We start from the raw sequence: 14,008 nt of genomic DNA on the forward strand, positions 1-14,008 counted from the left end.
TGAAACAGCTTTTCAAACACGTCTCCTCTTAACAATTTTAAGGCCAAACTATGACGTATCTTATAAAATAAAACTTTTTTTTTTGGGGTTAAATTTATATAAACTTGTTCGAACAAAACATAGTCTAGCATCCATACTTGTGGTTTAAGACAAAAAAAATAAAAAAATACCCTCAGGAGAAAAAAGATTGGATCAAGATTCCTCAAAACATTTTACTATAGCAGCCGCACAGGAAACATGTTTTAACCGTGGATAGAAGATGAAAGAAACTATTTAGTAGCCTGAGCGATTATATTGCTTATCGAACCAGCCTCCTCTTTTGCAGCTTCCACCACTTGATCCTTCAACAATCAAAACAGACATAGACTGTCATTTGCCAAGACAAATATCTTTAGGACTAAATCATGATATGTCGATGACTTAAAAACTAGAACTCAGTACATGGGCTGATACAATCCTGGCTATTGTTTTCTTGCTTGATTCTTGGAGTTCCCCGGCAATCAAGAGCTCATCCAATATGTAATACGCCTAAGATAGCAACAATAGATGCAAAAGTTTCCATCAAGAAATTAAGATGCAGAGAGTAGAGAATCAATCAAGTGTTTGAATAATGGCAGAGTCCTTGCTAGAGTGTTGGTGCCGTGGGTATGTAACTACCTTGTGGAAGTGAAAAATTAAATCGAGTTCACACACCTGAAGATCATAGATAAAAACAAACCCCGATCAAAATCCAGATGTTCCGTTAAGGTAAAAGATCATAAAAGTGGACTTAGAGGTTCCAGGTGCTGATTATTTTACTCACACTTCCGAAATAGCGGTCGAGAATCTCAACGTAGTGATGAATTATCTCAAGGACCTCTAACTCGTTGTCCTCCTGATCAATGCACATGCAGAAGTAGAGGCTTGCATATCTTTTGTAGACAACTTTGTATCCTCTCCACTCAACAAAATTGCAGAGCTTGGGACCTCGGTTCAGAATCACTCCACTGAGTTCACGTATAACCTATCCATAGCATGTAAGAATCAAATATATGCAAAATACAACAGGATAATTAAGCTTTGATAATTCATAATCATACCTTAGACCTTTCCTTCTGTGTATAAGGCGAATACCATTTGGTGAGCCTAACCTTTCCTTGCCGACTAACTAGAAGCACAAAATGTATCTGAAAAAACATCACCCAAGATTCACCTTTGATTGTTTATAAGGATCATTCCACTCAAATCCAAGAGTCCTAACAATTGGAGAAAGCATGAGAGCAGATGCTTTTTTCACCAAACTAATATCATTATCCATTAGCAATTCATAGCACAATTCCAAATGTATATAATTTTCCTCTAGTAGTATTACTCAGAGATGACAAGATTGAGCTTCTTAAGAAGGATCGAACCTACGAAAATGAGACCCAAGAAGCTAGCATTGTCTCCAGCATCAAGCGGGGGAAAATATCATTTAGGTTCAAATAAAGGTAACAACTTTCAATCTGCAAAGAACTTTTTTTTTTTTTTTTTTTTTTTTTGACAGCCAATCTGCAAAGAACATTTTGAACTGATACAAGGCATTCTACAAAACCCAAAAATATTCAATCAATTCGTGCGAGAGGAAAGAAAGGAACGGGAGGAAGATAAGATCCAAGCGAAAGTTAATCGGATCAAACTTATCATCGAAAATAATATAAGAACGAATCAAAGATGCGAAATTCATATCCAGAATTAAGTTTTTTCCTGGCAGCATCGCATAAAAAAAATAAGTCAAAATGCACAGAATGGAAGATAGATCATAATTCGCAAGTTGTTACCATGATTTCGTAACTCGAAGACGGAACAAATCTGTAGCAGTCGAAACTCCAAATAGCCGATGATCCTAAGAAAAGAAAAATGTGTTTGCTCAAACAGATCAAGTGATAGGGGTATAACAGTAATTTATGTTATTCGAAGCGGAGGTCATTCCGGGTCGGATCCTTGGTGATCCGATTCTGAGCTACAGTTTTCAAATCATTTTCTTCGATATTTTTTAATGTTTTTTTTTTCTAAGAAAAAAATCCAATATGGATTTGCTAATTTAGTGATCTTAGTAATTTGAACTTTTATACGTTATTAAAAACAATTTTTGTTCTTTTGACAAATACTGTTTCTACATTTGATTCTTGTTCGAAACCATATGATTAAGAAGTAAAATGGATCATATATAATAATATATATGATTATGAATCATATTTGCATAGATTTTTTTTTGGTCGAAGATGTTAAGAATATTTGCATAGATAACCGCTCTAGGAATCCTCCAAAGCTGGTTCCATGACAGACCCGCGTCACTTCATTCATATATTTCTTTCACTCTTTGTTTCTTAAATATGTTTTCTTGGGCATGTAATCCAGTTTTGATCGAAAAACTTTGTATCCAATTTTTATTTTACCTTGGATAGAAGGCATATTCTCTGCATGCAGGCTTTTTTTTTAAGAAAAAAATCTCAAGTTTCGATGTGTTTTGAAGTTGACATCATAGAAATTAGGTTTTTAGTTGTCCTCCCAAAATATTCTTCTCCTTCTTTGCCAGACAGCAGTCCAGTGGAAGTTCAATTTTATGACCAGTAAATATATACTAATATATACCTTGGGCTGTACACACAAATTAGAACACGTCTTAAAAGTTATTAAAGCCTTAATATAAACATCAATTAAATAATATGATTAAAAAATCATCTGCTCCGCATTATTCACCTGATATTAACTAGAACATGTAATAGGCCAAGCTCTGTCCAAAATAATATATCTTCTTTTATAACACTTAGCGATTCTATTCATAATAAACAACAAAGAAATTTGTTTTCAGGTTTCGTTTTTTTCATTTTCATACACCAAATTTCGAAGGAAACAAAATCCAAAAGAAACCCTAATATTCGCATTCCGCAACCGCTATAGCTAGTAGTTTGAGATCAAAACTCAAACGCAACAAAAAAGTGTCACCAAGACGCTAAAACGCGGGTCTAGTAACACCTCCACCTCCACCTCCACCATCTCCTCCTCCTCCGCCTCCGCCTCCGCCGCTCATACCAAAAATATCTCCGCCAGAGAATTGAAAATTGTTCATATTCATTCCAAGATTATAGAAAGCAACTCCTCCTCCTCCGTTTCTACCTCCGAGGTTTGACTCACATACCTGGGCCCCACTCCCCGTAACCTCCGACGATTGAGACGCCGCCGACTGCGGCGGCTGCACTCCAGTGGTTCTTGGCGGCGGAGTTTCTTCCTCCTCAATCGGTAACCTATCATAAACTGCGTTTGCAAAAGACGCAGCCATCAACACTACCGGACCCGAAGCAATCAACGAACCAGCCACATTCCCTCCAAGAACCTGTCCTTGACCACCGGCTAGATACACCGTCAAACCTCCTGCTCCCGGCGGTGCAGGCGGTGGAAGCGCCGTTCCGGTTAAAGACAAAATCTCAAACCGACCATGCAGTGTAATCACACCGCCACCCGTCGGAGGAGTCGCCGGTTGCCGTATGGTGACATTAGTCACCGCACCGGTACCGCTTATAACGCAAACGCCGCAGCCGCGGCGAGTCGCGTAGGTGGAGACAGCCTCAGATATGTCGGAGCCGGAGGCGACTTCAAGAACGTGGGATCTAAGGACGTTAGGACTATCTCTGGTTATAATTGTTGGAGGTTTGGGTTTGTTTTTGGAACCAGCAGGACGGCCACGTGGACGGCGTCCGGAGGAAGAGCCAGAGGCGGTGGCTGAGCTGGTTACTCCGCCGGTGGGAGTGGTCTCGGCCTTTGCAGCTTCGTCAGCTTCAGATCTGCTGAGTTCCATGTTCTTATGATCAGGTGGGGTTCTGGAATCTTCAGGTCTCTGTAGATGCAGTTCTTGCCCTAGAAGAGGGTGCATGTAACCAGACATATTGATAACAAAAAACAAGAAACTGTGGTTTGGGTTTTGGATTTTCTTGTATATAGAGGGAGAGACAAAGACAAAAGTGTCGACAGAAAACTTCTGTGATGAAGTGGTTTGTCACCGAGAGTAGTACAGTGTTTCAGAACAGGCTTTGATTAGACTTACATTAATGTTACGGACAAAACAAGAAGACGACAAGAGAGAACAAAACCCTACTGAATACTGAGAGAGAGAGGTCTAGATATGTGAAAGAGGGTCGGTGAAATTTGTCTGGACCCAGATCTAGATCTTCATGTGAAGTAATGGAACGAAACAAAGGAGAGAAAGGAGTAAAGCAAGAGCATCAAAACACTATTTAAACACGGCTCTCTTCTAAATTACAATATACATAAATATAAATATAAATAGATATATATATATATATGTATATATACTATATATAGAATATACTTGTGTTGAAAAAAACATGTATTTAACAAATATAGACATATAGAAGAGGTGTAGTGGCTTTTAAGTCCTCGAGGAAAGCAAAAAAAAAAACTGATGTTGACGACTGAAGAAGGGATTGATGGATTCTAAGGGAGACAAAAGAAGGAATATGGGGAAGGGAATTACGGAGATGGAGAGAAAGAGATTGTGTTGATCATTTTCCAAGATAAAGCTGAAGGCAAACAAGAAAGAAAAGAAAGACAAGTTAAAGAAGAGACCTTTTGTGACGGTGAAGGCATGGTTTGGTGATATGTTGATGGTTGATTTTTTTTCTTCTTTGAAATCCAAAAGATATGCGATTGTAGATTGTTATTCCAAAGTCAAGTTATGCTGTTTCATTTCGAGGTCAATGTCAAATAGCCGACCTAACTCTCTGTTTGTGTTATTGTCGGTAACAACATATATTTTTCACCTATTACATTTCACAAGATTTGGATCCGAGATTTTATATACTTTAGGTCCCAACCATTCTCTAGTCTAAGAAAATATGACATCATTTAATATGATAAGAAAATTAAAAACTTGTTACATGTAATCGAAGATAGTCAAATTCGATGGTCCATAATTTCTTCGTATGAACTTTGTTTCTTCCCGCCTAAAACTAAATATTTGAGACAATGATTCAACAAACCTCCAACTAAATTATTGTTCAACCAAATAAGCTCTGTGCTAGATAGATAATATCGTTTTTGTATTAAATTTGCATACTCTTTTTATTTTTCTTAAGAAATACGCCATATTGAGTTAAATGTTGTATATCTGAAAAAAGTTTGTGATAATTTTTTATAAAAAATATAGCATCATAAAAGTGGTGTATATATTATTAAATATATATTGTTCTAAAATTCTGTAATTAGAGTAGTAGTATTACGGTGTCTGCAAAAAAAACATGATGGCAATTTATTTTAGTCTAGTTAACCATGTTGATATATATTATAAACTCATACATAGATAGTTTTTTCAATATTTTCTTTTGAGTGGTGATGAAGTGATCGGATGAGTAAAGCTCAAATAAAAAAATGTGTGTGTCATGAGTAGAAGAAGACAATGGGGCTTCACCATTGGCTGTTATAGTGAAAAGAGTGGTGGATTTCACATGATGAGCATTTTGCTTTCTTCCTTTTTTCTTGATTTAATTAAGCCTTTTAAATTTCTCGAGCCACTCAAGAGCACGGCTTCACTTTATATCTTTCCTTTTTTTACTGGTTAAATATTAAAATTGTCATAACTTTACAGAGGGGATCTGTTTTGTGTGTTACAAACACAGAGAAGCTGAAAAATTTATGCACCTGCTTGCCAATATTTTAACTTGACAACAACAAAACAAATTCCAATTTCAGTTCAAACACTTGCTCATAAGCGGAGAGGACATCTTGTTACTAAACATAATTCCTAGTCAACCAGATTACCACGTACGTTGGATTATGTCGCAGCCCCTTAAGACGAATTAGCTAGACCCCGTTATGTAAAATCGCTAAGACATATAACTATAGATTAAGCCAAACCATGGCAAATATCGTAAACTAAAAAGATTTTATTTCTCAGAATAGAGTAATAATCATAGATAAGACGTCGGACAATGCTACATATCATAAAGAGTAAAATATGCTGTATGAAATAATCATAATCTTGGAATAAATAAAGATCAACACGGTTTTCTGCAGTTGAAGTAATCAGATAGAAGTCTTGTGCTCGAGATAGAATGAAATTGGAATTCCTTTGTCTTCGGATTACCAAAGGAAGTTATGCACATAGGAAGTTAGGAACCAAAACTCTCAATATATACGAACTCTGAATATGACTGATGATATATATTCAAGTGGATACACGTGAAGAAATCTTGTTCCAAAATTCTCGCCCTTTTCGTGTTATCTTTCTTTTATAATATTCAATGTAAAACTTTCATTTCAAGAAAATAATATAAAACATCTATGGCCAAAATTTATTCGGGTCGACAGCCAAACCCCCCAACAAAAGAAAAAGACGTGGACGAAAAAAAACACAGATCAGAGGGAATAATAACTTAAGGCGCAAGCGATTAAGCCAAAATAGGACCAATGCAAGATTTTAAAACATTGCTTAGGACGTAAGGAACTTGAGGAGAGCAATGCTCAGTCCTCACAAGATCCACCAACAAAGGGAAGAAGCTCGACACGTGTCTTTCAGAGACTCTGCTCTAATGAGCATAAGCTCAGTGACGAACGAGCACGGAGTCTTGCCGTTGCTCATCTATCCGATCTGATCCATCGGGAAGAATCCAATGGATCGGTTTTGTTTGTTGTTGTTGACCTGTGCATTTAAGGTACATCTTCACGACTTTTTCACATTCAGTGACTAGACGAGACTCGAGATCGAGTTCTTTAGAGACGTTTGGATTGCAGGTGACCATGTCTTGGAGAAACATCATGTACGATTTGTTAGACTCGTTCTCGAAGTTAAGTAGTTGAGGCTCTGTTAGGTTTTGAACAGAGCATGCTCTCTTGAACTTCCTGCGAAGGACTGTGTCTGTGTTTAGCTGCTGCGCGTGAGACGCGATGCATGAGAGAATGTCTGCGAGGATATCCACATGTGTTGCGGACAATGAGAATTGGTTCTTTCTGTATAAATCATTCACAACCTGAAAACGAAACAGAGAAGTCAAAAACAGAGCAATTGGAGATATAGAGAGAAGAGAAAAGAGAGAGAGAGAGACAGAGAGAGAAAGGGCACCTCGACGATTTGAGACAAGACATCAATGTGTTTCTTTGTTCTGGAGACAACGTAAGACATGATGTGAAGATTATCATCATCGAGATCATCTTTGTTTACGCTTTGACCAGAGACCGTTTCAACATCTTCGATATCATCCATGGCTCTCAAGACTTTCATGAATCCCGCGAAAGTAAGTGAGGCTGCTTCCTTGAGAGCCAAGAAAATCTCTCTCCATTCATCTTTAGAGGCGCTTCTAGCCAATCCATCAGCCAAACGAAGCAAAACAGAGATTCCTGAGCCCGTAGAGCCTTGAACAGGACTCTTTATAAACCCTATAAGGATTGACACAACGCTTGTAAGCTGAGATCTCACGGAGCTGAAAAAGTTCACAAGTAGATCGACGAGAAGCTGCAATGCAAACGCTGATGTCTCAGAGTCCCATGTAGTTTCTTCGGTGTCTAGAGAAGCAGAGGACGGCGAATCAACGCTTTCTTCGAAGAGCATATCGGTTTTACTACGTATGTTGTTGAAAATCGGGAGAATGATAGAGCTGAAGATTCCAGTCCAAAAGGGTTTAGTAAAAAGATGACCATGGTCCATGAGAATGTTGAAGAGCACTTCTATGGAACGCTTTCGAATTGCTGGTCTCGCATCTGATGCTTGCTTAGATAAACCTGAACATGTATCAAAAAAGTTGCTCAAATCGTTTTGCAAAAGCAGAGGATGCAACTTAATTAGTAAGTGTGTTAGTACTGGTAAACTAGAGAATCCGGATTTGGTTGTAACCTGAAAGCAGAGGAACCCAATAGGATACTTGTTCATCCATGTCATTAAAATTCTGTACTGTATCAGATGAATCTTCCTTTAAAGCTAAGATATTATTGTTCTTGATTTTTTCGTTCCAGACAAGTCCTCCTTGTGCAAGCTTTGAAGCACAGAAACGAAGAAACTCTATGGTGTTGAAACCAATGTCGCCTTCAAACTTGCTGTTTGTGAAAGTGATGAGGCATCTGATGCAGTCAGCATATACCGATATCTCTGTCTCAGTTATGCAATGAAAATGATCTCGGACGATTTTCTCTACCGTCTCAAAAGCTAACAATACAATGTTCTTCCTCTCGTCTATCGCTGCAGTTGTGAAAACCTAAAACCAACAAAGATCATATGATTCTTGAATAAAACATTCAAAGAAGAAGATTAGATTGAGAAACGTGTGTCTTACGTACCGTGAAAACACTTTTCCAACCAGATTTCACATTACTAACTCGACTGAGAACCATTTGAGAAACACATCGGACTATTAGCTCTCTTATCTCAGCGGAACTGCTCTTCTGCATGACAATGGCGAATGGTCGAAGAAACTCATGCTGGAAATGGTAGTTTGCTAGCTCCTCACGCTCCAAAAATTTCATGGAAAGCTGACGAAGCGAGTCCATGACAAATATAGCAACGGAGAGATTCTCTGACAAGCCGACGGATACAAAGAAATCAGAGAGAACATTCCATATGCGGGACCAAACTAATCGTATTCTGTTCATGTTATAATGCCTGTCAAATCAAAACAAAAATTTTGCATCAGCCACAGTTAACTTGATCAGAAAGTAACAAAGACAAAGCGATGGGATGAATAAAAGATTAGACAGAATGAGAACTTACGCTGTCTCGACTAGTTTTGTGAGGCTAAAGACACGAGGATCTGTTGGTGACTGAAGTTCTGACATGGAGACTTTGCAAAGCGCTTTAACAAAAGCAACTATAGCTTCACTGTTCAACCTTTGGCTATTAGCATAGACATGGTTCAACTCAAAGTTGCCTATTTGATCCAGCAGGTTCAAATTGGCAATGAAACTCTTAATCTGCTCTGGAGTAACTAATTTGGGAACGGTTTTCACAAGCGAAGTACTATCATAAGAACCTCCCCTTACAACAGCAATCACAGATGGATTCTGAAGAGCTCCACGTTTCTTTAAATGTGGAAAACCCAAAGCTTTCTTTTCATCTACCTCAGCTTTTGTTTTCGGAATGTAACGTGTATCTGCAGGTGAGACATCTCCCAGAAGTTGCAGGTGTTCTATACGAGAAAGGCAAGTTAATATATGCTCCCAAGATCCTTGTAGATGGTTACCGTCTTCTATGGCTATTGTTATTATCGCCTGCATAAAATGGAACTTATTTGTTAATCCAATCATTTTCTGACATAAATAGAATAGGCTGAGATATGGAAGAAGTGAACTTACTTTTACAGCATCAACATTTTTCTGCTTCATATCTGCAGCACAATGAAGATTAGTGAACTTGGCCATAGAAGTGACAAATGCATCTCTCTGAGTTTGCATTCCCATGACTGCAGTGACGTGCACTGCATATCGGAAGCCTTGTAAGCACAGAGAAGTTGCCATTCTATCATCACTCTGGTCAAGAGTGACACTGAATGCAGCAAGCATCGGTCCCCATGAGACCTCGAGTATGAACCTCAAGATGGTGACATCGGTTACAGTATGATACACTGACCTGCCGATCAAGAACAGAACAAACATACTGATATCAACTCCAAAACATAATAATTTCTGAATCTCAGCATTGAAGTTTACAAAACAAAAAGCAGAGGAGCGCTTACTCTGATTTCCCTGCCTTAGCTTGGAACTGTTCCTGGATATCCCTTATAAGCATCCCATTGGCACCATGCGGTTTCTCATCTGGTTGCATCCAAGAAACCAGATTGAGGATGCCGTCTAAACCCAATAGTTTATTCAAGCCATTCACTTGTTTGCTTTGTGGGGCTAAAGTATCAGAGTTCATCTTGATTTCGTCTTTTACTACTCGATCATATAGAGAGCCTAGGTACTCTTCAGGTAAGTCCTTGCCATCATCTATTCCCCGATTGTTGCGAACAAAGTCAGCTTTCGTCATCTAAACAACCATTGAATTTGGACAAGGCATCAGAAACAGAGGTACTAAAATATTCCCATCTTGTATCATCTAGAAGCTGCTTATTAACAGAGTTTCAAGGCAAGAACTTTTTATACTTGATGAATACGCATTGATAGTTACCAGAAGAAAGGAAGCATCTATACCTTATCCTTAACCATGTTGTTGTGTGCATCTGTGTTGAGCATTATCACAGAGTATGCCAGAACGTAAGCAGTGTCTGCACTTGTGAAAGAATCAGGATTGCATCTCCAGTAATGTTCTGCAAATTTCTCCATGATTCGGTCTATTTTCTGCGCTTCTCCTGGTAGCCTGAAGCCACGTAGGAAGAACCTAATCGCTTCGACAAAATCCTTCTTTTCGAAGTTAAACGAGTCCACATATGCATGCATAACTTTGAGTGGAAGTCCCTCTCTTTCACCGAGATAATCACCAATCACGGTTCCATTCAGCCCTGCTGTCTTCATCAGAAAGGAAGCCACTTCTTCAGGGGAATTTCCTATCTTCTTGCTGCTTATGAGAAATTCGATCCCTTTTGAAGGTTTCCTATTAAACAGAGAGATACCTTTCTGCAAAACCACCATGATTATTTGTTAGTGAAGCGGAAGCAATCTATGCCATATATCATCAAAACGTTAAGTGTGCTCAAGGATCGACCTGGAGTTCAATCTTGTAAGCTCTTCGTTGCTCAAGCATAGAAGCATCATAAGCTTCAGGATTAGTATCTGGCTGTGAATCGCAGTCAGATACAGTTCCTTCTTCACCAATCTGGCCTGCATTACTGTCCATAGAAGCATATATTTGTGAGCCTTTAGGCCATACCGTCTCATTCACTTTCATCTGCTGATCCATCCAATTTCCCATCGCCTTAACTACGTTAACCAAACACTTGACAGATTCATTCCTGAATGTGCTATCTTGTGCCGGAGACAGCGTTGTTGATGAACCGGTCGGTGGTCCTAGAGCAGTTTTCAGAAGACCGTTGACAATCCTGCAAGTATCTGATGGAATTATAAGAGCTTTAATACATTATATTATAACTCTTTGACGAGCCATGCAATTTTATTCTTGCAGATTGTTAGACTAATCTAATACCTTTCTAGTATGTTTGAGGAATCCACATCACAGTCATAGTTCACAAAGATGTCGACAATAAGCTGCGGATCCTGAGACATTTTATCCAGCAAGTTGAGCACAGTCATCTTCTGCAGGAAACTAGGCTGGAGAACATTCTCGAGCACACGGAGGACAATCATCGGAAAGAAGATGCCGATTTCTGCTTTTAGCTGTGATCTAAGCTTTGATAACAAGCTCATGAAGATAGCACATTGCAATTGGAATATCGACATGATTGACACCGCACTGTTCTTCAGCAGTGATAAGCATAAGTATTGCTTAACAGCATTGATAAAACTGCATTTCAGTGAACACAAAAACAAAATTAAAAGCTAGCAAAGAATCAAAACAGAGTTAAAACAGAGAATCAATCACTTGCCTGTCATTAGAGCGCCAAACAGGACCTCCATTGTCAATAATGACCTTAAGCAACTCAAGAGACAGAGTCTTACCTCTCACCATGATCTGATCATCATTGTTCTCCTGAGAAGAGAACCTCATGGAGAGTTTACACAAGTTCTTGAACAGAAGGAAAGCGTCCTGTCTCATCTTACTCATCATGTTCTCGCCTCCCTCGGAACCGTTAGCTTCTCCGTTCGTCGTCACGTAGCCTCGAAACGACGGCGAATCAGGAGTCATAACCGTTTCAGTCTCCGGATTCTGAAGCAGAATCTGAACCACATCAGGAGGAGGAAAAGGACTCCCTTGCCCTGCAGCCATGACCTCGTTCACAAACCCTTGACAGAAATAAACAGAGCTTCCTTCGTTGACGCTCTTGTCCGTGAAAGTCAAGAGATCGTTCACGTAAACCGTTTTAACGGAAACGTCGAGCGAGTCCTCCTCGGATCTTGTGAAGATGACGAGCATCATCTGAGCCAACACAGATTTCGCGCAGATCTGCGTCGTGCCGCTCAATCCACCGAGGTAGATGTTGTAACAAGTCTTGACGACGTGTAGCAAGCAATCGCCACGGATCAAGACGCAGGGAGATCTAACGGCGGAGAGAAGAACACGGAGAACGGCGAGTTGGATCGGTTCCTCGGCGATAGCACCGACTTTGGAGACGGCATTGACGAGCTTGAAGAGGACGGAATCTTGTTTTGACGACTGGATCTCGCCGCGGAGGATTGAGAGAGAGAAGAGCTTGAAGACGCAATCGAGAGCTGGCTCGACGACCTTGGAATAAGCGGTGTCGAGAGATAAGAGGAAAGGCTGGAGAACGGAGTCTGCGTCCGATGCGGCGAGGCCGGAGACGACGGAGGAAGGATCGTGAAAGTCGTCGGGGAGAGATTCGAGCTTGTCGAGGACGGATTTACAGGAGGAGACGAGGTACGTGTGCTTACGCCACGCCGCGTTCTTGATGATCTTGTCCAACGACGGACCTATTACTCGGCCGCAACGGGTGGCGCCGCCGAGAATGTGTGACGTTGACATCGCCGGAATTTTTTTATTTTAGTTCATGTCGGAATCTCAAAGAGAGAGAGAGAGAGAGGAAGCTTTGATCGTACGTTTCAGTTTGGTCTAAGTGTTGGCATTTATATATACTTTGTCGATTTGCTGAATCGGTAAAAGGCTTCCTGCTGAAGAGGGAGGGAGCGTGAAACTCACGTGCAGCAAAGTGGCGCGTGTGATTCTATTTGTCATTTTTTATTACACCCCACTCGTCTCCCACGTCCCAATGGCAACTATGATGTAATCAAATGTTTCAAATATTTATTAATACGATTTATTAATGGCTGCGAATTACTAGTTGACTTTGATGAAACGTTACTCTAGTAATCTCGTTACATAATTGCACGTAACAGTAGTAGGTAGTGATTATTATGTCCTACGAGTAGTCTTTCTAAGAATTTTTTTAAAAATTTGTTAGATTGATTCGATTATATAAGAGATAATTAGAAATTTAGGACAATTTCCCAAACCATCTGTCCTTTTAGAATTTATTATCTTAGACATTGTCCCTTTAATATTTATTTTTATTAAAATCCAAAATTACCCTTAAAATTTCATTCTAGTATTTTTGAAATATTTTGATATTCACCTTAAATATAAAATAATTAAAAAATTAAAAAAATCAACAAAAAATAAAAAAAATTCTCGAATTCACAACAACAAAAGAAACAGCAAAAAATATTCCAACTACTTTGTTTTATGAAGACACATATCATACATCAGAAGTTTGGCTCTCTTTGAAAGAGTTTCCACCGATGAATCAATCTCAAATTTAGACACCAGATATATAAATGGACTAGCTTTCATTTGAAAGTGGTTTGAGGTAATTCTAACGGTGCGATCAAAAATTATGCCAATTTTCGTGAAAACAATCCTATTTGGCGAGCAAATGAAGCAAGTGCAGAAAAAGCAAAAAAAAAAGAAAAAGACAAGAGGTCTCGAACTCAGAGGTTTGAGTTAATGGAAAGCCATAAAAATCTATTGTTGCTCAGCACATTATTCGATTTTATTATAACGGTTTTAATACTTAATTTCAACATTAGAAAAATATAAAAAAAAATTTCAAAAAAAGAAAGTGAATATTTGGAAAATATTCAGTTGGATGGATAAGCATATGAATCCCAGATTTTCGCAGATGCGGTAACGATTTACTAGAATACATATTCTATATTACATAGAACAAAGAAGGATTGGTAGAATTCACATTCTATTAAAATGTAGAATGTAGTAAAAAATGTAGAACATGTATTCTAGTAGTTGTAGAACTCTAAAGAGTTTGTAGAATACATATTCTATACGACTAACAGAATGAAGAAGAACATGTAGAACACCAATTCTAGGTTTTGTAGATTGTAGAAGAATATGTAGAAAATCTATTCTAAAAAATCGTAGATAGTATTTAGATGTGTTATTAGCAGATAACAGTTGATTTCG

General features: G+C 38.8%; 3 protein-coding genes across 3 annotated transcripts; all 3 read right to left on the bottom strand.

The window, feature by feature from the left end:
• Positions 1-89: 89 nt before the first annotated feature.
• Positions 90-1,897, bottom strand: LOC18028227 (AP-1 complex subunit sigma-1). The gene is made up of 6 exons (XM_006412045.2): positions 1,800-1,897; positions 1,080-1,166; positions 803-1,003; positions 658-693; positions 442-528; positions 90-341 (listed from the first exon to the last, which is right to left on the bottom strand). Exons 1-6 carry the CDS (start codon positions 1,800-1,802, stop codon positions 270-272), a joined length of 486 nt encoding a protein of 161 aa, XP_006412108.1. The 5' UTR covers positions 1,803-1,897; the 3' UTR covers positions 90-269.
• Positions 1,898-2,974: 1,077 nt separating this feature from the next.
• Positions 2,975-4,165, bottom strand: LOC18028228 (AT-hook motif nuclear-localized protein 25). Its single transcript, XM_006412046.2, has one exon. It carries the CDS (start codon positions 3,902-3,904, stop codon positions 2,975-2,977), a length of 930 nt encoding a protein of 309 aa, XP_006412109.1. The 5' UTR covers positions 3,905-4,165.
• A 2,260-nt stretch (positions 4,166-6,425) lies between these two features.
• Positions 6,426-12,556, bottom strand: LOC18028229 (brefeldin A-inhibited guanine nucleotide-exchange protein 4). Its single transcript, XM_024149473.1, is given in 11 exon segments — positions 6,426-7,004; positions 7,097-7,752; positions 7,865-8,222; positions 8,305-8,626; positions 8,735-9,231; positions 9,316-9,589; positions 9,696-9,988; positions 10,153-10,575; positions 10,664-10,997; positions 11,102-11,419; positions 11,502-12,556. Coding segments are annotated over 11 exon segments (5,109 nt in total).
• Between the last annotated feature and the right edge of the window lie 1,452 nt (positions 12,557-14,008).

Source organism: Eutrema salsugineum, unplaced genomic scaffold, assembly GCF_000478725.1.
Source record: "Eutrema salsugineum unplaced genomic scaffold, Eutsalg1_0 scaffold_1, whole genome shotgun sequence".
Taxonomy (NCBI): domain Eukaryota; kingdom Viridiplantae; phylum Streptophyta; class Magnoliopsida; order Brassicales; family Brassicaceae; genus Eutrema; species Eutrema salsugineum.

Excerpts from the sequence above, each read along its gene's own strand:
- LOC18028227 (XM_006412045.2), bottom strand. Across the intron at positions 1,004-1,079 it reads CACAGAAGGAAAGGTCTAAG|GTTATACGTGAACTCAGTGG; the intron begins GTATGATTATGA and ends TGCTATGGATAG. Across the intron at positions 694-802 it reads TCGACCGCTATTTCGGAAGT|GTGTGTGAACTCGATTTAAT; the intron begins GTGAGTAAAATA and ends TATGATCTTCAG.
- LOC18028228 (XM_006412046.2), bottom strand. The coding sequence starts at position 3,904 with ATGTCTGGTTACATGCACCCTCTTCTAGGGCAAGAACTGCATCTACAG.